This window comes from Brachyhypopomus gauderio, chromosome 2 (assembly GCF_052324685.1).
Source record: "Brachyhypopomus gauderio isolate BG-103 chromosome 2, BGAUD_0.2, whole genome shotgun sequence".
Classification (NCBI taxonomy): domain Eukaryota; kingdom Metazoa; phylum Chordata; class Actinopteri; order Gymnotiformes; family Hypopomidae; genus Brachyhypopomus; species Brachyhypopomus gauderio.
Window position 1 is genome coordinate 38,550,892 of NC_135212.1, and position 24,529 is coordinate 38,575,420.

General features: G+C 44.5%; 4 protein-coding genes across 4 annotated transcripts; all 4 read right to left on the reverse strand.

The window, feature by feature from the left end:
• Window positions 1-1,856: 1,856 nt before the first annotated feature.
• Window positions 1,857-4,476, reverse strand: LOC143503300 (heat shock 70 kDa protein-like). Its single transcript, XM_076995654.1, has one exon. It carries the CDS (start codon window positions 4,035-4,037, stop codon window positions 2,106-2,108), a length of 1,932 nt encoding a protein of 643 aa, XP_076851769.1. The 5' UTR covers window positions 4,038-4,476; the 3' UTR covers window positions 1,857-2,105.
• Window positions 4,477-7,573: 3,097 nt separating this feature from the next.
• On the reverse strand, window positions 7,574-10,246 carry LOC143503316 (heat shock 70 kDa protein-like). The gene has a single exon (XM_076995655.1). It carries the CDS (start codon window positions 9,804-9,806, stop codon window positions 7,875-7,877), a length of 1,932 nt encoding a protein of 643 aa, XP_076851770.1. The 5' UTR covers window positions 9,807-10,246; the 3' UTR covers window positions 7,574-7,874.
• Window positions 10,247-13,343: 3,097 nt separating this feature from the next.
• LOC143503332 (heat shock 70 kDa protein-like) lies at window positions 13,344-16,016 on the reverse strand. The gene has a single exon (XM_076995656.1). The coding sequence runs from the start codon at window positions 15,575-15,577 to the stop codon at window positions 13,646-13,648; it is 1,932 nt and encodes a 643-aa protein (XP_076851771.1). The 5' UTR covers window positions 15,578-16,016; the 3' UTR covers window positions 13,344-13,645.
• A 3,098-nt stretch (window positions 16,017-19,114) lies between these two features.
• On the reverse strand, window positions 19,115-21,785 carry LOC143503348 (heat shock 70 kDa protein-like). The gene has a single exon (XM_076995658.1). The coding sequence runs from the start codon at window positions 21,344-21,346 to the stop codon at window positions 19,415-19,417; it is 1,932 nt and encodes a 643-aa protein (XP_076851773.1). The 5' UTR covers window positions 21,347-21,785; the 3' UTR covers window positions 19,115-19,414.
• Window positions 21,786-24,529: the final 2,744 nt, after the last annotated feature.

Below are 24,529 nucleotides of genomic sequence, written 5' to 3' on the forward strand. Positions count from 1 at the left end.
TTGCTAGTCCCGTCAGATGTATGAGGCATCAGTTGTTCTCTGCATTTCTCATGGACACCCCAGAGAGTGTTAATGCTGATCCCGCTAGGTAGGGAAGGGAGCAGGGCAAACGGTAGCTACTTCTGTACATCTATCGTCCGGTCCATCCTCAAGTTATCCGTAAACATCTGGTTTGGTTTCACCACCTCACAAGAACGAGCCAAAGTCTAGCGCGCAATCAGGACAACGGAGGGGGTCATCAGTGCATCAGGACATCTACAACAGCAGGGCGATTAAGCGGACTGGCAAAATGACAACCGACCCCTTTCATCCTGGAAACCCCCCTGTTCCAGCCACTAACGTCTTCTTCCCTCTGGTGGAATATTCATGGACATTTAAATCAGCACAACCAGATATGCGAACAGCTCCCCCAACCCCCCCTCCCCAGAGCTGTAGGGCTCATCAACCACAGTGGTCACTGCCCTTTAAACTTGAAACCTTAAACTAACCAAATAACTCCCGTTACTGTTGTACAGCAACTTCCCTGTAACTTATGCGTATTTGCACATCTGTATGAATGTAGCATTTTTTGCAAACGCTCATATTTTGTCATTTGTATGTAACAGTTTTTTATGAATGTGTCTACATGTTAAACATGCATATGTACAGATGTTCAGTTATTGGTTTCCATCCATGACTCTTTACTGTTCTTATTCTTTGATCTTGAGATTTGTCGTTTTATTTTCCCTTAGTTAAAATGCCTGTTAACAGTCTGTGTGCTTCTCACTTCTGTTTGGTAAGTAACATACTTGTTTGCACTCATCAAGACAAATTGCTTGTATGGGAAACAGTCTCGGTCTAAATAAAGTTTCTGATCTGAGCTGTCTGGCTGACTGAACTGTCACTGGTGCCAGTTGGGGGATTATTTATATGTCCTTAGGTAGCAGTAAGTACTGGTCACCAGTTGAGGAATCAAAGCAGATTTTGGTGAGCATGTTTCACTTGACATATAAGTAACTAAATAGATATGGAAAGCAATGATTAGTTTACGGAGGCATTGCTGGTTGTGAGCACATTATTGTGCTGATGAAAACGGTTAAGATCCAGTACAGAACAGCCCAGTGTTGAACTTTCCCTGATCATATAAGTTTTAGTTCAGTTGTGGATAAATGTCCAAGTCAGTCAGATGCTGGACACAGTAGACAGAACTCGTAGACGAACACTGACCTCTGCTGTCCACTCTGACAGCCTTTCAATAGTTCATTTTTGCCATTTATTTACTTTCTAGGACTGAAGCCCTCAAAAGTCACACACTGATGTATTAATTGATATGCAGCTTAAAGACAGCCATTGGCTAAAAGCAGCTGTAAAGAAGTGCAGTTTTGAAATGTAATGAACAAACTAAATCGCTTTTTGTAGCATTAGGAAGAATCCTTGGGAGGAGCAGAACTCCAAAGCAACCCTTCCTCCTTGGGACATGCTGCATAGCAGCATTAATAAAGCAACCAGTCAGAACAGATCATAACCTGGAAACATTTGTGCGGTTTTCTTTCTCTGACAGTTCTAGTATTTGGGAAGGCCCTTAAAGAGCAGAACTGTGCAGAGTAGCTAATCATGAAAGCACCAATTGGCCAGCAGGTGTGTGTAAAGGCTCGAGAATCTTACCAAGGAGAAATCAGCCTTTCACCTCATAACCCTGAGAAGGGTTTTGTTTCCTTACTTTTACATCTTATATGTTCATGATTATAAGATAAATTACATTATGGACTGCCAATAACACAAAGGTAAGATGTTTTGTTCATAAAAGTTTATTAACAATAAATATAAAAATATCCATCCATCCATCCATCCATCCAACAAATATAAAAATATTTTAGACCAATATTTACAACATACAGTAGGTGTAATTTCCTTTTTGTGCAAAGTTTCATTAGTAAAACAGTTAAAATCTCACATGTTGACAGTACATTAACATTTTCAACCTTGTAGTACATTGAACAATGGCAAATAAAGTTATTTTGATCCATATGAATGAATCATCCGCATGCCATGAAGGAGCAACACTTTTCCAGATGGTAAACTAATTCTAAAAGAGCAATTTGAGTCCACATAAGAAGTCCATTTCTCTAATCGACCTCTTCAATCGTGGGCCCCTGGGCACTGGCCCCTGAGGCAGCACGGGCCTGGGCTCCACAGCCTCCAGCTGGCATGCCTCCCTGGTAGAGTTTGGTGATGATGGGGTTACACACCTTCTCCAGCTCCTTCAGCTGATGCTCATACTCCTCTTTTTCAGCCAGCTGGTTGTTCTCCAGCCACGAGATGGCCTGGTTGCACCTCTCCACGAGTTTCTTCTGGTCATCCTCACTGATCTTGCCTTTCATCTTCTCATCCTCTACACTGCTCTTCATGTTAAAGGCGTAGGACTCAAGGGCATTCTTAGCAGCAATCTTCTCTCTCTGGAGGTCGTCCTCTGCTTTATACTTGTCTGCTTCCTGCACCATCCTCTCAATCTCCTCCTTGCTCAGCCTGCCCTTATCATTGGTGATGGTGATTTTATTCGCTTTGCCAGTGCTTTTGTCCACCGCAGACACATTCAGAATCCCATTGGCGTCAATGTCAAAAGTCACCTCAATCTGAGGAACTCCTCGAGGTGCAGGTGGGATGCCCGACAGCTCAAACTTCCCCAGCAGGTTGTTGTCTTTTGTCATGGCTCTCTCACCTTCAAACACTTGGATCAGAACGCCGGGCTGGTTGTCTGCGTATGTGCTGAAGGTCTGGGTCTGCTTGGTTGGGATGGTGGTGTTGCGTTTGATGAGTGCGGTCATGACTCCACCTGCTGTCTCAATGCCCAGGGACAGCGGGGCCACATCCAACAGCAACAGATCCTGGACATTTCCAGACGTGTCGCCCATTAAGATGGCAGCCTGAACAGCTGCACCGTAAGCCACTGCCTCATCTGGATTGATGCTCTTGTTCAGCTCTCTGCCATTGAAGAAATCCTGCAGAAGCTTCTGGATCTTGGGGATTCTCGTTGAACCTCCGACCAAGACAACGTCATGGATCTGGGACTTGTCCATTTTGGCATCTCTCAGGGCTTTCTCCACAGGCTCCAGTGTTCCCCTGAACAGGTCAGAGCACAGCTCCTCAAAGCGTGCTCTGGTAATAGAAGTGTAAAAGTCAGTGCCCTCGTACAGGGAGTCGATCTCAATGCTGGCCTGAGAGCTGGAGGACAGGGTTCTCTTGGCTCTCTCACAGGCTGTGCGCAGCCTCCTCAGTGCACGCTTGTTCTGGCTCATGTCCTTCTTGTGCTTCCTCTTAAACTCTTCCACAAAGTGGTTGACCAGGCGGTTGTCAAAGTCCTCCCCACCCAGGTGAGTGTCTCCTGCTGTGGCTTTCACCTCAAAGATGCCATCTTCAATAGTCAGGATGGACACATCGAACGTACCTCCTCCCAGGTCAAAGATCAGAACATTGCGCTCTCCTCGCTTGCCTTTGTCGAGGCCGTAGGCGATGGCTGCGGCTGTGGGCTCGTTGATGATCCTTAGGACGTTCAGCCCAGCGATCACACCGGCGTCTTTGGTGGCCTGCCTCTGAGAGTCGTTGAAGTAGGCAGGTACAGTAATAACGGCATCGGTTACCTTCTGACCCAGATAAGCCTCAGCAATTTCCTTCATTTTCACCAGTACCATGGAGGAGATCTCTTCAGGGTAAAAGGACTTCTTCTCTCCTTTGTACTCGACCTGAACCTTTGGCTTGCCTCCATCACTGATGACTTGGAAGGACCAGTGCTTCATGTCAGACTGCACGACCGGATCGTCGAACTTCCGGCCAATCAGCCTCTTGGCGTCAAACACCGTGTTGTTGGGGTTCATGGCCACTTGATTCTTTGCAGCATCTCCAATGAGCCTCTCTGTGTCTGTGAAGGCCACGTAGCTGGGTGTGGTCCTGTTGCCCTGGTCATTAGCAATGATCTCCACTTTTCCATGCTGAAACACCCCCACACAGGAGTAAGTGGTGCCCAGGTCAATCCCAATAGCAGCTCCTTTAGCAGATGGCATCTTGACTGTTTGTGGTCACTATCTACAATTACACATATGAAAACAATGGCATCAATTAAGACAAATGCATTGAAACTAGTTATAAAACATTAACAGTAAGTACTGTTTTAGAATCTACTTTCATTCACTAGGTATTTAACATCAGCAGGCTATTGCTTACTGCTATTTTAAAAGTGGTGTAGCACATAACATAGAAGTAAATAAAGTTATAACACATTAACAGTAAGTACTGTTTTAGAATTTACTTTCATTCACTAGGTATTTAACATCAGCAGGCTGTTCCTTACTGCTATTTTATAAAAGTGGCCCAGCACATAACATGGAAATGAATAAAATTAAAGGCACTTACATTCAAGAAGGTTCAGAATTATCTGAAGATTGCGCCACAGTTAAAGCCGTAGGTTTATTCCTCCTCGTTCGTGAGTTTATCACCGCTCCGTCAACGCTGTGCTTCCCACGAACTGCCGCTCGTGCTTTATATTGAAGTAGTCAACGCCCCCAGTCGCCTCGCGACGCTTCTGGAGATTTCTCCACGTTTGCGCGAGCTACCCAACCGGTAGCAGCCCGTCCAACAATACTGATGTGTATGAGAATGAATCAGTCCTTAAAGAAACCAATTCGCATATAAGCATACTGGAAGAGTTTTGGAAAGCTACAATTCCAATAAACAGGTAAAGAAGTGGTAACGTTTTTATTAATGGGATCCATATGCGAAAAGGGGAACAAGCATATATATATAGGTTCATATTTTACTTTTGAAAATTAGTTCAGCCTTCCTATCCAAAATTGTCTGTCTCTCACATTTAAAGACAACAAAATACGATATGTGGTTCAGTGAATCAGTTTAGAAAAAGTTTTCATTAAACCTGGATTTTTACATAGATTGGACAGATTTTACTTATATACGACAAGCTTAACCTAGAACATTCAGGAAAAAGCTAGAAAGGTCCTGAACCTCCCCCGTGCTCTCTCCGTAGAATGGTATGTTCTCGAGTCTGCGGTGGGAGGGCCGAATCAGCTTTATTCTAACTTGTTGGATTCGCACGAGCGTTGGAGAAACCGCTAGAAACGTCTGGAGGAGAATGATGGGCACTAGTGTTGCTGGGATATGTGTAAAATCAGATGGTTTATAACGTAGAAAAATGGAACGGGTGAAAACAGTGAGAGAACACTGTGGGTCATATTAAAGGGGAAACACATTCACACGGCACACCAAACAAAGGCACGTGGCCACGGGGGCGAGAAGGGTCCGTCTGCACTCCGCCCTTCGCCACGGCTCGCCCCCTCTCCGGTGAAGCTGAACCGTGGGGTCGTGCCGACAATCTCCTGTGCATGCAGTTCTGGAGATACACAAGCAGGATTGAATGGATTCTTATAGTTACATGTGGGTTGTTCAGTATAGCTACTATATTATAGTATAGCTCATTCTGTATGTTCCTGCTTTTGCTAGGTCAGCTGCTCCATAATACCGAGACTACGGAACTGTTATGAGTTGCTCCGGAGAAGGGGGAATGGTTTGTGTGTTGCACATAAATACACAGATTGTTGTACAGTTGGCTAACCAACAGACAGGCTTGTTTCTGGAAAGAATGAAAGCGGAAAAGATCAAATGTTTATAAGCGTAGTGGTCCTTCAGCTTATTCTTATACACCAGTATTCCACAATCTCCTAAAATTCTTCCAAAAAAGCGCAGAAATCTGGTGCTACGTTAGCTAAGCTAGCTAATCTAGATAGCTTTGCTAGTCCCGTCAGATGTATGAGGCATCAGTTGTTCTCTGCATTTCTCATGGACACCCCAGAGAGTGTTAATGCTGATCCCGCTAGGTAGGGAAGGGAGCAGGGCAAACGGTAGCTACTTCTGTACATCTATCGTCCGGTCCATCCTCAAGTTATCCGTAAACATCTGGTTTGGTTTCACCACCTCACAAGAACGAGCCAAAGTCTAGCGCGCAATCAGGACAACGGAGGGGGTCATCAGTGCTTCAGGACATCTACAACAGCAGGGCGATTAAGCGGACTGGCAAAATGACAACCGACCCCTTTCATCCTGGAAACCCCCCTGTTCCAGCCACTAACGTCTTCTTCCCTCTGGTGGAATATTCATGGACATTTAAATCAGCACAACCAGATATGCGAACAGCTCCCCCAACCCCCCCTCCCCAGAGCTGTAGGGCTCATCAACCACAGTGGTCACTGCCCTTTAAACTTGAAACCTTAAACTAACCAAATAACTCCCGTTACTGTTGTACAGCAACTTCCCTGTAACTTATGCGTATTTGCACATCTGTATGAATGTAGCATTTTTTGCAAACGCTCATATTTTGTCATTTGTATGTAACAGTTTTTTATGAATGTGTCTACATGTTAAACATGCATATGTACAGATGTTCAGCTATTGGTTTCCATCCATGACTCTTTACTGTTCTTATTCTTTGATCTTGAGATTTGTCGTTTTATTTTCCCTTAGTTAAAATGCCTGTTAACAGTCTGTGTGCTTCTCACTTCTGTTTGGTAAGTAACATACTTGTTTGCACTCATCAAGACAAATTGCTTGTATGGGAAACAGTCTCGGTCTAAATAAAGTTTCTGATCTGAGCTGTCTGGCTGACTGAACTGTCACTGGTGCCAGTTGGGGGATTATTTATATGTCCTTAGGTAGCAGTAAGTACTGGTCACCAGTTGAGGAATCAAAGCAGATTTTGGTGAGCATGTTTCACTTGACATATAAGTAACTAAATAGATATGGAAAGCAATGATTAGTTTACGGAGGCATTGCTGGTTGTGAGCACATTATTGTGCTGATGAAAACGGTTAAGATCCAGTACAGAACAGCCCAGTGTTGAACTTTCCCTGATCATATAAGTTTTAGTTCAGTTGTGGATAAATGTCCAAGTCAGTCAGATGCTGGACACAGTAGACAGAACTCGTAGACGAACACTGACCTCTGCTGTCCACTCTGACAGCCTTTCAATAGTTCATTTTTGCCATTTATTTACTTTCTAGGACTGAAGCCCTCAAAAGTCACACACTGATGTATTAATTGATATGCAGCTTAAAGACAGCCATTGGCTAAAAGCAGCTGTAAAGAAGTGCAGTTTTGAAATGTAATGAACAAACTAAATCGCTTTTTGTAGCATTAGGAAGAATCCTTGGGAGGAGCAGAACTCCAAAGCAACCCTTCCTCCTTGGGACATGCTGCATAGCAGCATTAATAAAGCAACCAGTCAGAACAGATCATAACCTGGAAACATTTGTGCGGTTTTCTTTCTCTGACAGTTCTAGTATTTGGGAAGGCCCTTAAAGAGCAGAACTGTGCAGAGTAGCTAATCATGAAAGCACCAATTGGCCAGCAGGTGTGTGTAAAGGCTCGAGAATCTTACCAAGGAGAAATCAGCCTTTCACCTCATAACCCTGAGAAGGGTTTTGTTTCCTTACTTTTACATCTTATATGTTCATGATTATAAGATAAATTACATTATGGACTGCCAATAACACAAAGGTAAGATGTTTTGTTCATAAAAGTTTATTAACAATAAATATAAAAATATCCATCCATCCATCCATCCAATAAATATAAAAATATTTTAGATCAATATTTACAACATACAGTAGGTGTAATTTCCTTTTTGTGCAAAGTTTCATTAGTAAAACAGTTAAAATCTCACATGTTGACAGTACATTAACATTTTCAACCTTGTAGTACATTGAACAATGGCAAATAAAGTTATTTTGATCCATATGAATGAATCATCCGCATGCCATGAAGGAGCAACACTTTTCCAGATGGTAAACTAATTCTAAAAGAGCAATTTGAGTCCACATAAGAAGTCCATTTCTCTAATCGACCTCTTCAATCGTGGGCCCCTGGGCACTGGCCCCTGAGGCAGCACGGGCCTGGGCTCCACAGCCTCCAGCTGGCATGCCTCCCTGGTAGAGTTTGGTGATGATGGGGTTACACACCTTCTCCAGCTCCTTCAGCTGATGCTCATACTCCTCTTTTTCAGCCAGCTGGTTGTTCTCCAGCCACGAGATGGCCTGGTTGCACCTCTCCACGAGTTTCTTCTGGTCATCCTCACTGATCTTGCCTTTCATCTTCTCATCCTCTACACTGCTCTTCATGTTAAAGGCGTAGGACTCAAGGGCATTCTTAGCAGCAATCTTCTCTCTCTGGAGGTCGTCCTCTGCTTTATACTTGTCTGCTTCCTGCACCATCCTCTCAATCTCCTCCTTGCTCAGCCTGCCCTTATCATTGGTGATGGTGATTTTATTCGCTTTGCCAGTGCTTTTGTCCACCGCAGACACATTCAGAATCCCATTGGCGTCAATGTCAAAAGTCACCTCAATCTGAGGAACTCCTCGAGGTGCAGGTGGGATGCCCGACAGCTCAAACTTCCCCAGCAGGTTGTTGTCTTTTGTCATGGCTCTCTCACCTTCAAACACTTGGATCAGAACGCCGGGCTGGTTGTCTGCGTATGTGCTGAAGGTCTGGGTCTGCTTGGTTGGGATGGTGGTGTTGCGTTTGATGAGTGCGGTCATGACTCCACCTGCTGTCTCAATGCCCAGGGACAGCGGGGCCACATCCAACAGCAACAGATCCTGGACATTTCCAGACGTGTCGCCCATTAAGATGGCAGCCTGAACAGCTGCACCGTAAGCCACTGCCTCATCTGGATTGATGCTCTTGTTCAGCTCTCTGCCATTGAAGAAATCCTGCAGAAGCTTCTGGATCTTGGGGATTCTCGTTGAACCTCCGACCAAGACAACGTCATGGATCTGGGACTTGTCCATTTTGGCATCTCTCAGGGCTTTCTCCACAGGCTCCAGTGTTCCCCTGAACAGGTCAGAGCACAGCTCCTCAAAGCGTGCTCTGGTAATAGAAGTGTAAAAGTCAGTGCCCTCGTACAGGGAGTCGATCTCAATGCTGGCCTGAGAGCTGGAGGACAGGGTTCTCTTGGCTCTCTCACAGGCTGTGCGCAGCCTCCTCAGTGCACGCTTGTTCTGGCTCATGTCCTTCTTGTGCTTCCTCTTAAACTCTTCCACAAAGTGGTTGACCAGGCGGTTGTCAAAGTCCTCCCCACCCAGGTGAGTGTCTCCTGCTGTGGCTTTCACCTCAAAGATGCCATCTTCAATAGTCAGGATGGACACATCGAACGTACCTCCTCCCAGGTCAAAGATCAGAACATTGCGCTCTCCTCGCTTGCCTTTGTCGAGGCCGTAGGCGATGGCTGCGGCTGTGGGCTCGTTGATGATCCTTAGGACGTTCAGCCCAGCGATCACACCGGCGTCTTTGGTGGCCTGCCTCTGAGAGTCGTTGAAGTAGGCAGGTACAGTAATAACGGCATCGGTTACCTTCTGACCCAGATAAGCCTCAGCAATTTCCTTCATTTTCACCAGTACCATGGAGGAGATCTCTTCAGGGTAAAATGACTTCTTCTCTCCTTTGTACTCGACCTGAACCTTTGGCTTGCCTCCATCACTGATGACTTGGAAGGACCAGTGCTTCATGTCAGACTGCACGACCGGATCGTCGAACTTCCGGCCAATCAGCCTCTTGGCGTCAAACACCGTGTTGTTGGGGTTCATGGCCACTTGATTCTTTGCAGCATCTCCAATGAGCCTCTCTGTGTCTGTGAAGGCCACGTAGCTGGGTGTGGTCCTGTTGCCCTGGTCATTAGCAATGATCTCCACTTTTCCATGCTGAAACACCCCCACACAGGAGTAAGTGGTGCCCAGGTCAATCCCAATAGCAGCTCCTTTAGCAGATGGCATCTTGACTGTTTGTGGTCACTATCTACAATTACACATATGAAAACAATGGCATCAATTAAGACAAATGCATTGAAACTAGTTATAAAACATTAACAGTAAGTACTGTTTTAGAATCTACTTTCATTCACTAGGTATTTAACATCAGCAGGCTATTGCTTACTGCTATTTTAAAAGTGGTGTAGCACATAACATAGAAGTAAATAAAGTTATAACACATTAACAGTAAGTACTGTTTTAGAATTTACTTTCATTCACTAGGTATTTAACATCAGCAGGCTGTTCCTTACTGCTATTTTATAAAAGTGGCCCAGCACATAACATGGAAATGAATAAAATTAAAGGCACTTACATTCAAGAAGGTTCAGAATTATCTGAAGATTGCGCCACAGTTAAAGCCGTAGGTTTATTCCTCCTCGTTCGTGAGTTTATCACCGCTCCGTCAACGCTGTGCTTCCCACGAACTGCCGCTCGTGCTTTATATTGAAGTAGTCAACGCCCCCAGTCGCCTCGCGACGCTTCTGGAGATTTCTCCACGTTTGCGCGAGCTACCCAACCGGTAGCAGCCCGTCCAACAATACTGATGTGTATGAGAATGAATCAGTCCTTAAAGAAACCAATTCGCATATAAGCATACTGGAAGAGTTTTGGAAAGCTACAATTCCAATAAACAGGTAAAGAAGTGGTAACGTTTTTATTAATGGGATCCATATGCGAAAAGGGGAACAAGCATATATATATAGGTTCATATTTTACTTTTGAAAATTAGTTCAGCCTTCCTATCCAAAATTGTCTGTCTCTCACATTTAAAGACAACAAAATACGATATGTGGTTCAGTGAATCAGTTTAGAAAAAGTTTTCATTAAACCTGGATTTTTACATAGATTGGACAGATTTTACTTATATACGACAAGCTTAACCTAGAACATTCAGGAAAAAGCTAGAAAGGTCCTGAACCTCCCCCGTGCTCTCTCCGTAGAATGGTATGTTCTCGAGTCTGCGGTGGGAGGGCCGAATCAGCTTTATTCTAACTTGTTGGATTCGCACGAGCGTTGGAGAAACCGCTAGAAACGTCTGGAGGAGAATGATGGGCACTAGTGTTGCTGGGATATGTGTAAAATCAGATGGTTTATAACGTAGAAAAATGGAACGGGTGAAAACAGTGAGAGAACACTGTGGGTCATATTAAAGGGGAAACACATTCACACGGCACACCAAACAAAGGCACGTGGCCACGGGGGCGAGAAGGGTCCGTCTGCACTCCGCCCTTCGCCACGGCTCGCCCCCTCTCCGGTGAAGCTGAACCGTGGGGTCGTGCCGACAATCTCCTGTGCATGCAGTTCTGGAGATACACAAGCAGGATTGAATGGATTCTTATAGTTACATGTGGGTTGTTCAGTATAGCTACTATATTATAGTATAGCTCATTCTGTATGTTCCTGCTTTTGCTAGGTCAGCTGCTCCATAATACCGAGACTACGGAACTGTTATGAGTTGCTCCGGAGAAGGGGGAATGGTTTGTGTGTTGCACATAAATACACAGATTGTTGTACAGTTGGCTAACCAACAGACAGGCTTGTTTCTGGAAAGAATGAAAGCGGAAAAGATCAAATGTTTATAAGCGTAGTGGTCCTTCAGCTTATTCTTATACACCAGTATTCCACAATCTCCTAAAATTCTTCCAAAAAAGCGCAGAAATCTGGTGCTACGTTAGCTAAGCTAGCTAATCTAGATAGCTTTGCTAGTCCCGTCAGATGTATGAGGCATCAGTTGTTCTCTGCATTTCTCATGGACACCCCAGAGAGTGTTAATGCTGATCCCGCTAGGTAGGGAAGGGAGCAGGGCAAACGGTAGCTACTTCTGTACATCTATCGTCCGGTCCATCCTCAAGTTATCCGTAAACATCTGGTTTGGTTTCACCACCTCACAAGAACGAGCCAAAGTCTAGCGCGCAATCAGGACAACGGAGGGGGTCATCAGTGCTTCAGGACATCTACAACAGCAGGGCGATTAAGCGGACTGGCAAAATGACAACCGACCCCTTTCATCCTGGAAACCCCCCTGTTCCAGCCACTAACGTCTTCTTCCCTCTGGTGGAATATTCATGGACATTTAAATCAGCACAACCAGATATGCGAACAGCTCCCCCAACCCCCCCTCCCCAGAGCTGTAGGGCTCATCAACCACAGTGGTCACTGCCCTTTAAACTTGAAACCTTAAACTAACCAAATAACTCCCGTTACTGTTGTACAGCAACTTCCCTGTAACTTATGCGTATTTGCACATCTGTATGAATGTAGCATTTTTTGCAAACGCTCATATTTTGTCATTTGTATGTAACAGTTTTTTATGAATGTGTCTACATGTTAAACATGCATATGTACAGATGTTCAGCTATTGGTTTCCATCCATGACTCTTTACTGTTCTTATTCTTTGATCTTGAGATTTGTCGTTTTATTTTCCCTTAGTTAAAATGCCTGTTAACAGTCTGTGTGCTTCTCACTTCTGTTTGGTAAGTAACATACTTGTTTGCACTCATCAAGACAAATTGCTTGTATGGGAAACAGTCTCGGTCTAAATAAAGTTTCTGATCTGAGCTGTCTGGCTGACTGAACTGTCACTGGTGCCAGTTGGGGGATTATTTATATGTCCTTAGGTAGCAGTAAGTACTGGTCACCAGTTGAGGAATCAAAGCAGATTTTGGTGAGCATGTTTCACTTGACATATAAGTAACTAAATAGATATGGAAAGCAATGATTAGTTTACGGAGGCATTGCTGGTTGTGAGCACATTATTGTGCTGATGAAAACGGTTAAGATCCAGTACAGAACAGCCCAGTGTTGAACTTTCCCTGATCATATAAGTTTTAGTTCAGTTGTGGATAAATGTCCAAGTCAGTCAGATGCTGCACAGTAGACAGAACTCGTAGACGAACACTGACCTCTGCTGTCCACTCTGACAGCCTTTCAATAGTTCATTTTTGCCATTTATTTACTTTCTAGGACTGAAGCCCTCAAAAGTCACACACTGATGTATTAATTGATATGCAGCTTAAAGACAGCCATTGGCTAAAAGCAGCTGTAAAGAAGTGCAGTTTTGAAATGTAATGAACAAACTAAATCGCTTTTTGTAGCATTAGGAAGAATCCTTGGGAGGAGCAGAACTCCAAAGCAACCCTTCCTCCTTGGGACATGCTGCATAGCAGCATTAATAAAGCAACCAGTCAGAACAGATCATAACCTGGAAACATTTGTGCGGTTTTCTTTCTCTGACAGTTCTAGTATTTGGGAAGGCCCTTAAAGAGCAGAACTGTGCAGAGTAGCTAATCATGAAAGCACCAATTGGCCAGCAGGTGTGTGTAAAGGCTCGAGAATCTTACCAAGGAGAAATCAGCCTTTCACCTCATAACCCTGAGAAGGGTTTTGTTTCCTTACTTTTACATCTTATATGTTCATGATTATAAGATAAATTACATTATGGACTGCCAATAACACAAAGGTAAGATGTTTTGTTCATAAAAGTTTATTAACAATAAATATAAAAATATCCATCCATCCATCCATCCATCCAATAAATATAAAAATATTTTAGATCAATATTTACAACATACAGTAGGTGTAATTTCCTTTTTGTGCAAAGTTTCATTAGTAAAACAGTTAAAATCTCACATGTTGACAGTACATTAACATTTTCAACCTTGTAGTACATTGAACAATGGCAAATAAAGTTATTTTGATCCATATGAATGAATCATCCGCATGCCATGAAGGAGCAACACTTTTCCAGATGGTAAACTAATTCTAAAAGAGCAATTTGAGTCCACATAAGAAGTCCATTTCTCTAATCGACCTCTTCAATCGTGGGCCCCTGGGCACTGGCCCCTGAGGCAGCACGGGCCTGGGCTCCACAGCCTCCAGCTGGCATGCCTCCCTGGTAGAGTTTGGTGATGATGGGGTTACACACCTTCTCCAGCTCCTTCAGCTGATGCTCATACTCCTCTTTTTCAGCCAGCTGGTTGTTCTCCAGCCACGAGATGGCCTGGTTGCACCTCTCCACGAGTTTCTTCTGGTCATCCTCACTGATCTTGCCTTTCATCTTCTCATCCTCTACACTGCTCTTCATGTTAAAGGCGTAGGACTCAAGGGCATTCTTAGCAGCAATCTTCTCTCTCTGGAGGTCGTCCTCTGCTTTATACTTGTCTGCTTCCTGCACCATCCTCTCAATCTCCTCCTTGCTCAGCCTGCCCTTATCATTGGTGATGGTGATTTTATTCGCTTTGCCAGTGCTTTTGTCCACCGCAGACACATTCAGAATCCCATTGGCGTCAATGTCAAAAGTCACCTCAATCTGAGGAACTCCTCGAGGTGCAGGTGGGATGCCCGACAGCTCAAACTTCCCCAGCAGGTTGTTGTCTTTTGTCATGGCTCTCTCACCTTCAAACACTTGGATCAGAACGCCGGGCTGGTTGTCTGCGTATGTGCTGAAGGTCTGGGTCTGCTTGGTTGGGATGGTGGTGTTGCGTTTGATGAGTGCGGTCATGACTCCACCTGCTGTCTCAATGCCCAGGGACAGCGGGGCCACATCCAACAGCAACAGATCCTGGACATTTCCAGACGTGTCGCCCATTAAGATGGCAGCCTGAACAGCTGCACCGTAAGCCACTGCCTCATCTGGATTGATGCTCTTGTTCAGCTCTCTGCCATTGAAGAAATCCTGCAGAAGCTTCTGGATCTTGGGGATTCTCGTTGAACCTCCGACCAAGACAACGTCATGGATCTGGGACTTGTCCATTTTGGCATCTCTCAGGGCTTTCTCCACAGGCTCCAGTGTTCCCCTGAACAGGTCAGAGCACAGCTCCTCAAAGCGTGCTCTGGTAATAGAAGTGTAAAAGTCAGTGCCCTCGTACAGGGAGTCGATCTCAATGCTGGCCTGAGAGCTGGAGGACAGGGTTCTCTTGGCTCTCTCACAGGCTGTGCGCAGCCTCCTCAGTGCACGCTTGTTCTGGCTCATGTCCTTCTTGTGCTTCCTCTTAAACTCTTCCACAAAGTGGTTGACCAGGCGGTTGTCAAAGTCCTCCCCACCCAGGTGAGTGTCTCCTGCTGTGGCTTTCACCTCAAAGATGCCATCTTCAATAGTCAGGATGGACACATCGAACGTACCTCCTCCCAGGTCAAAGATCAGAACATTGCGCTCTCCTCGCTTGCCTTTGTCGAGGCCGTAGGCGATGGCTGCGGCTGTGGGCTCGTTGATGATCCTTAGGACGTTCAGCCCAGCGATCACACCGGCGTCTTTGGTGGCCTGCCTCTGAGAGTCGTTGAAGTAGGCAGGTACAGTAATAACGGCATCGGTTACCTTCTGACCCAGATAAGCCTCAGCAATTTCCTTCATTTTCACCAGTACCATGGAGGAGATCTCTTCAGGGTAAAAGGACTTCTTCTCTCCTTTGTACTCGACCTGAACCTTTGGCTTGCCTCCATCACTGATGACTTGGAAGGACCAGTGCTTCATGTCAGACTGCACGACCGGATCGTCGAACTTCCGGCCAATCAGCCTCTTGGCGTCAAACACCGTGTTGTTGGGGTTCATGGCCACTTGATTCTTTGCAGCATCTCCAATGAGCCTCTCTGTGTCTGTGAAGGCCACGTAGCTGGGTGTGGTCCTGTTGCCCTGGTCATTAGCAATGATCTCCACTTTTCCATGCTGAAACACCCCCACACAGGAGTAAGTGGTGCCCAGGTCAATCCCAATAGCAGCTCCTTTAGCAGATGGCATCTTGACTGTTTGTGGTCACTATCTACAATTACACATATGAAAACAATGGCATCAATTAAGACAAATGCATTGAAACTAGTTATAAAACATTAACAGTAAGTACTGTTTTAGAATCTACTTTCATTCACTAGGTATTTAACATCAGCAGGCTATTGCTTACTGCTATTTTAAAAGTGGTGTAGCACATAACATAGAAGTAAATAAAGTTATAACACATTAACAGTAAGTACTGTTTTAGAATTTACTTTCATTCACTAGGTATTTAACATCAGCAGGCTGTTCCTTACTGCTATTTTATAAAAGTGGCCCAGCACATAACATGGAAATGAATAAAATTAAAGGCACTTACATTCAAGAAGGTTCAGAATTATCTGAAGATTGCGCCACAGTTAAAGCCGTAGGTTTATTCCTCCTCGTTCGTGAGTTTATCACCGCTCCGTCAACGCTGTGCTTCCCACGAACTGCCGCTCGTGCTTTATATTGAAGTAGTCAACGCCCCCAGTCGCCTCGCGACGCTTCTGGAGATTTCTCCACGTTTGCGCGAGCTACCCAACCGGTAGCAGCCCGTCCAACAATACTGATGTGTATGAGAATGAATCAGTCCTTAAAGAAACCAATTCGCATATAAGCATACTGGAAGAGTTTTGGAAAGCTACAATTCCAATAAACAGGTAAAGAAGTGGTAACGTTTTTATTAATGGGATCCATATGCGAAAAGGGGAACAAGCATATATATATAGGTTCATATTTTACTTTTGAAAATTAGTTCAGCCTTCCTATCCAAAATTGTCTGTCTCTCACATTTAAAGACAACAAAATACGATATGTGGTTCAGTGAATCAGTTTAGAAAAAGTTTTCATTAAACCTGGATTTTTACATAGATTGGACAGATTTTACTTATATACGACAAGCTTAACCTAGAACATTCAGGAAAAAGCTAGAAAGGTCCTGAACCTCCCCCGTGCTCTCTCCGTAGAATGGTATGTTCTCGAGTCTGCGGTGGGAGGGCCGAATCAGCTTTATTCTAACTTGTTGGATTCGCACGAGCGTTGGAGAAACCGCTAGAAACGTCTGGAGGAGAATGATGGGCACTAGTGTTGCTGGGATATGTGTAAAATCAGATGGTTTATAACGTAGAAAAATGGAACGGGTGAAAACAGTGAGAGAACACTGTGGGTCATATTAAAGGGGAAACACATTCACACGGCACACCAAACAAAGGCACGTGGCCACGGGGGCGAGAAGGGTCCGTCTGCACTCCGCCCTTCGCCACGGCTCGCCCCCTCTCCGGTGAAGCTGAACCGTGGGGTCGTGCCGACAATCTCCTGTGCATGCAGTTCTGGAGATACACAAGCAGGATTGAATGGATTCTTATAGTTACATGTGGGTTGTTCAGTATAGCTACTATATTATAGTATAGCTCATTCTGTATGTTCCTGCTTTTGCTAGGTCAGCTGCTCCATAATACCGAGACTACGGAACTGTTATGAGTTGCTCCGGAGAAGGGGGAATGGTTTGTGTGTTGCACATAAATACACAGATTGTTGTACAGTTGGCTAACCAACAGACAGGCTTGTTTCTGGAAAGAATGAAAGCGGAAAAGATCAAATGTTTATAAGCGTAGTGGTCCTTCAGCTTATTCTTATACACCAGTATTCCACAATCTCCTAAAATTCTTCCAAAAAAGCGCAGAAATCTGGTGCTACGTTAGCTAAGCTAGCTAATCTAGATAGCTTTGCTAGTCCCGTCAGATGTATGAGGCATCAGTTGTTCTCTGCATTTCTCATGGACACCCCAGAGAGTGTTAATGCTGATCCCGCTAGGTAGGGAAGGGAGCAGGGCAAACGGTAGCTACTTCTGTACATCTATCGTCCGGTCCATCCTCAAGTTATCCGTAAACATCTGGTTTGGTTTCACCACCTCACAAGAACGAGCCAAAGTCTAGCGCGCAATCAGGACAACGGAGGGGGTCATCAGTGCTTCAGGACATCTACAACAGCAGGGCGATTAAGCGGACTGGCAAAATGACAACCGACCCCTTTCATCCTGGAAACCCCCCTGTTCCAGCCACTAACGTCTTCTTCCCTCTGGTGGAATATTCATGGACATTTAAATCAGCACAACCAGATATGCGAACAGCTCCCCCAACCCCCCCTCCCCAGAGCTGTAGGGCTCATCAACCACAGTGGTCACTGCCCTTTAAACTTGAAACCTTAAACTAACCAAATAACTCCCGTTACTGTTGTACAGCAACTTCCCTGTAACTTATGCGTATTTGCACATCTGTATGAATGTAGCATTTTTTGCAAACGCTCATATTTTGTCATTTGTATGTAACAGTTTTTTATGAATGTGTCTACATGTTAAACATGCATATGTACAGATGTTCAGCTATTGGTTTCCATCCATGACTCTTTACTGTTCTTATTCTTTGATCTTGAGATTTGTCGTTTTATTTTCCCTTAGTTAAAATGCCTGTTAACAGTCTGTGTGCTTCTCACTTCTGTTTGGTAAGTAACATACTTGTTTGCACTCATCAAGACAAATTGCTTGTATGGGAAACAGTCTCGGTCTAAATAAAGTTTCTGATCTGAGCTGTCTGGCTGACTGAACTGTCACTGGTGCCAGTTGGGGGATTATTTATATGTCCTTAGGTAGCAGTAAGTACTGGTCACCAGTTGAGGAATCAAAGCAGATTTTGGTGAGCATGTTTCACTTGACATATAAGTAACTAAATAGATATGGAAAGCAATGATTAGTTTACGGAGGCATTGCTGGTTGTGAGCACATTATTGTGCTGATGAAAACGGTTAAGATCCAGTACAGAACAGCCCAGTGTTGAACTTTCCCTGATCATATAAGTTTTAGTTCAGTTGTGGATAAATGTCCAAGTCAGTCAGATGCTGGACACAGTAGACAGAACTCGTAGACGAACACTGACCTCTGCTGTCCACTCTGACAGCCTTTCAATAGTTCATTTTTGCCATTTATTTACTTTCTAGGACTGAAGCCCTCAAAAGTCACACACTGATGTATTAATTGATATGCAGCTTAAAGACAGCCATTGGCTAAAAGCAGCTGTAAAGAAGTGCAGTTTTGAAATGTAATGAACAAACTAAATCGCTTTTTGTAGCATTAGGAAGAATCCTTGGGAGGAGCAGAACTCCAAAGCAACCCTTCCTCCTTGGGACATGCTGCATAGCAGCATTAATAAAGCAACCAGTCAGAACAGATCATAACCTGGAAACATTTGTGCGGTTTTCTTTCTCTGACAGTTCTAGTATTTGGGAAGGCCCTTAAAGAGCAGAACTGTGCAGAGTAGCTAATCATGAAAGCACCAATTGGCCAGCAGGTGTGTGTAAAGGCTCGAGAATCTTACCAAGGAGAAATCAGCCTTTCACCTCATAACCCTGAGAAGGGTTTTGTTTCCTTACTTTTACATCTTATATGTTCATGATTATAAGATAAATTACATTATGGACTGCCAATAACACAAAGGTAAGATGTTTTGTTCATAAAAGTTTATTAACAATAAATATAAAAATATCCATCCATCCATCCATCCAATAAATATAAAAATATTTTAGATCAATATTTACAACATACAGTAGGTGTAATTTCCTTTTTGTGCAAAGTTTCATTAGTAAAACAGTTAAAATCTCACATGTTGACAGTACATTAACATTTTCAACCTTGTAGTACATTGAACAATGGCAAATAAAGTTATTTTGATCCATATGAATGAATCATCCGCATGCCATGAAGGAGCAACACTTTTCCAGATGGTAAACTAATTCTAAAAGAGCAATTTGAGTCCACATAAGAAGTCCATTTCTCTAATCGACCTCTTCAATCGTGGGCCCCTGGGCACTGGCCCCTGAGGCAGCACGGGCCTGGGCTCCACAGCCTCCAGCTGGCATGCCTCCCTGGTAGAGTTTGGTGATGATGGGGTTACACACCTTCTCCAGCTCCTTCAGCTGATGCTCATACTCCTCTTTTTCAGCCAGCTGGTTGTTCTCCAGCCACGAGATGGCCTGGTTGCACCTCTCCACGAGTTTCTTCTGGTCATCCTCACTGATCTTGCCTTTCATCTTCTCATCCTCTACACTGCTCTTCATGTTAAAGGCGTAGGACTCAAGGGCATTCTTAGCAGCAATCTTCTCTCTCTGGAGGTCGTCCTCTGCTTTATACTTGTCTGCTTCCTGCACCATCCTCTCAATCTCCTCCTTGCTCAGCCTGCCCTTATCATTGGTGATGGTGATTTTATTCGCTTTGCCAGTGCTTTTGTCCACCGCAGACACATTCAGAATCCCATTGGCGTCAATGTCAAAAGTCACCTCAATCTGAGGAACTCCTCGAGGTGCAGGTGGGATGCCCGACAGCTCAAACTTCCCCAGCAGGTTGTTGTCTTTTGTCATGGCTCTCTCACCTTCAAACACTTGGATCAGAACGCCGGGCTGGTTGTCTGCGTATGTGCTGAAGGTCTGGGTCTGCTTGGTTGGGATGGTGGTGTTGCGTTTGATGAGTGCGGTCATGACTCCACCTGCTGTCTCAATGCCCAGGGACAGCGGGGCCACATCCAACAGCAACAGATCCTGGACATTTCCAGACGTGTCGCCCATTAAGATGGCAGCCTGAACAGCTGCACCGTAAGCCACTGCCTCATCTGGATTGATGCTCTTGTTCAGCTCTCTGCCATTGAAGAAATCCTGCAGAAGCTTCTGGATCTTGGGGATTCTCGTTGAACCTCCGACCAAGACAACGTCATGGATCTGGGACTTGTCCATTTTGGCATCTCTCAGGGCTTTCTCCACAGGCTCCAGTGTTCCCCTGAACAGGTCAGAGCACAGCTCCTCAAAGCGTGCTCTGGTAATAGAAGTGTAAAAGTCAGTGCCCTCGTACAGGGAGTCGATCTCAATGCTGGCCTGAGAGCTGGAGGACAGGGTTCTCTTGGCTCTCTCACAGGCTGTGCGCAGCCTCCTCAGTGCACGCTTGTTCTGGCTCATGTCCTTCTTGTGCTTCCTCTTAAACTCTTCCACAAAGTGGTTGACCAGGCGGTTGTCAAAGTCCTCCCCACCCAGGTGAGTGTCTCCTGCTGTGGCTTTCACCTCAAAGATGCCATCTTCAATAGTCAGGATGGACACATCGAACGTACCTCCTCCCAGGTCAAAGATCAGAACATTGCGCTCTCCTCGCTTGCCTTTGTCGAGGCCGTAGGCGATGGCTGCGGCTGTGGGCTCGTTGATGATCCTTAGGACGTTCAGCCCAGCGATCACACCGGCGTCTTTGGTGGCCTGCCTCTGAGAGTCGTTGAAGTAGGCAGGTACAGTAATAACGGCATCGGTTACCTTCTGACCCAGATAAGCCTCAGCAATTTCCTTCATTTTCACCAGTACCATGGAGGAGATCTCTTCAGGGTAAAAGGACTTCTTCTCTCCTTTGTACTCGACCTGAACCTTTGGCTTGCCTCCATCACTGATGACTTGGAAGGACCAGTGCTTCATGTCAGACTGCACGACCGGATCGTCGAACTTCCGGCCAATCAGCCTCTTGGCGTCAAACACCGTGTTGTTGGGGTTCATGGCCACTTGATTCTTTGCAGCATCTCCAATGAGCCTCTCTGTGTCTGTGAAGGCCACGTAGCTGGGTGTGGTCCTGTTGCCCTGGTCATTAGCAATGATCTCCACTTTTCCATGCTGAAACACCCCCACACAGGAGTAAGTGGTGCCCAGGTCAATCCCAATAGCAGCTCCTTTAGCAGATGGCATCTTGACTGTTTGTGGTCACTATCTACAATTACACATATGAAAACAATGGCATCAATTAAGACAAATGCATTGAAACTAGTTATAAAACATTAACAGTAAGTACTGTTTTAGAATCTACTTTCATTCACTAGGTATTTAACATCAGCAGGCTATTGCTTACTGCTATTTTAAAAGTGGTGTAGCACATAACATAGAAGTAAATAAAGTTATAACACATTAACAGTAAGTACTGTTTTAGAATTTACTTTCATTCACTAGGTATTTAACATCAGCAGGCTGTTCCTTACTGCTATTTTATAAAAGTGGCCCAGCACATAACATGGAAATGAATAAAATTAAAGGCACTTACATTCAAGAAGGTTCAGAATTATCTGAAGATTGCGCCACAGTTAAAGCCGTAGGTTTATTCCTCCTCGTTCGTGAGTTTATCACCGCTCCGTCAACGCTGTGCTTCCCACGAACTGCCGCTCGTGCTTTATATTGAAGTAGTCAACGCCCCCAGTCGCCTCGCGACGCTTCTGGAGATTTCTCCACGTTTGCGCGAGCTACCCAACCGGTAGCAGCCCGTCCAACAATACTGATGTGTATGAGAATGAATCAGTCCTTAAAGAAACCAATTCGCATATAAGCATACTGGAAGAGTTTTGGAAAGCTACAATTCCAATAAACAGGTAAAGAAGTGGTAACGTTTTTATTAATGGGATCCATATGCGAAAAGGGGAACAAGCATATATATATAGGTTCATATTTTACTTTTGAAAATTAGTTCAGCCTTCCTATCCAAAATTGTCTGTCTCTCACATTTAAAGACAACAAAATACGATATGTGGTTCAGTGAATCAGTTTAGAAAAAGTTTTCATTAAACCTGGATTTTTACATAGATTGGACAGATTTTACTTATATACGACAAGCTTAACCTAGAACATTCAGGAAAAAGCTAGAAAGGTCCTGAACCTCCCCCGTGCTCTCTCCGTAGAATGGTATGTTCTCGAGTCTGCGGTGGGAGGGCCGAATCAGCTTTATTCTAACTTGTTGGATTCGCACGAGCGTTGGAGAAACCGCTAGAAACGTCTGGAGGAGAATGATGGGCACTAGTGTTGCTGGGATATGTGTAAAATCAGATGGTTTATAACGTAGAAAAATGGAACGGGTGAAAACAGTGAGAGAACACTGTGGGTCATATTAAAGGGGAAACACATTCACACGGCACACCAAACAAAGGCACGTGGCCACGGGGGCGAGAAGGGTCCGTCTGCACTCCGCCCTTCGCCACGGCTCGCCCCCTCTCCGGTGAAGCTGAACCGTGGGGTCGTGCCGACAATCTCCTGTGCATGCAGTTCTGGAGATACACAAGCAGGATTGAATGGATTCTTATAGTTACATGTGGGTTGTTCAGTATAGCTACTATATTATAGTATAGCTCATTCTGTATGTTCCTGCTTTTGCTAGGTCAGCTGCTCCATAATACCGAGACTACGGAACTGTTATGAGTTGCTCCGGAGAAGGGGAATGGTTTGTGTGTTGCACATAAATACACAGATTGTTGTACAGTTGGCTAACCAACAGACAGGCTTGTTTCTGGAAAGAATGAAAGCGGAAAAGATCAAATGTTTATAAGCGTAGTGGTCCTTCAGCTTATTCTTATACACCAGTATTCCACAATCTCCTAAAATTCTTCCAAAAAAGCGCAGAAATCTGGTGCTACGTTAGCTAAGCTAGCTAATCTAGATAGCTTTGCTAGTCCCGTCAGATGTATGAGGCATCAGTTGTTCTCTGCATTTCTCATGGACACCCCAGAGAGTGTTAATGCTGATCCCGCTAGGTAGGGAAGGGAGCAGGGCAAACGGTAGCTACTTCTGTACATCTATCGTCCGGTCCATCCTCAAGTTATCCGTAAACATCTGGTTTGGTTTCACCACCTCACAAGAACGAGCCAAAGTCTAGCGCGCAATCAGGACAACGGAGGGGGTCATCAGTGCTTCAGGACATCTACAACAGCAGGGCGATTAAGCGGACTGGCAAAATGACAACCGACCCCTTTCATCCTGGAAACCCCCCTGTTCCAGCCACTAACGTCTTCTTCCCTCTGGTGGAATATTCATGGACATTTAAATCAGCACAACCAGATATGCGAACAGCTCCCCCAACCCCCCCTCCCCAGAGCTGTAGGGCTCATCAACCACAGTGGTCACTGCCCTTTAAACTTGAAACCTTAAACTAACCAAATAACTCCCGTTACTGTTGTACAGCAACTTCCCTGTAACTTATGCGTATTTGCACATCTGTATGAATGTAGCATTTTTTGCAAACGCTCATATTTTGTCATTTGTATGTAACAGTTTTTTATGAATGTGTCTACATGTTAAACATGCATATGTACAGATGTTCAGCTATTGGTTTCCATCCATGACTCTTTACTGTTCTTATTCTTTGATCTTGAGATTTGTCGTTTTATTTTCCCTTAGTTAAAATGCCTGTTAACAGTCTGTGTGCTTCTCACTTCTGTTTGGTAAGTAACATACTTGTTTGCACTCATCAAGACAAATTGCTTGTATGGGAAACAGTCTCGGTCTAAATAAAGTTTCTGATCTGAGCTGTCTGGCTGACTGAACTGTCACTGGTGCCAGTTGGGGGATTATTTATATGTCCTTAGGTAGCAGTAAGTACTGGTCACCAGTTGAGGAATCAAAGCAGATTTTGGTGAGCATGTTTCACTTGACATATAAGTAACTAAATAGATATGGAAAGCAATGATTAGTTTACGGAGGCATTGCTGGTTGTGAGCACATTATTGTGCTGATGAAAACGGTTAAGATCCAGTACAGAACAGCCCAGTGTTGAACTTTCCCTGATCATATAAGTTTTAGTTCAGTTGTGGATAAATGTCCAAGTCAGTCAGATGCTGGACACAGTAGACAGAACTCGTAGACGAACACTGACCTCTGCTGTCCACTCTGACAGCCTTTCAATAGTTCATTTTTGCCATTTATTTACTTTCTAGGACTGAAGCCCTCAAAAGTCACACACTGATGTATTAATTGATATGCAGCTTAAAGACAGCCATTGGCTAAAAGCAGCTGTAAAGAAGTGCAGTTTTGAAATGTAATGAACAAACTAAATCGCTTTTTGTAGCATTAGGAAGAATCCTTGGGAGGAGCAGAACTCCAAAGCAACCCTTCCTC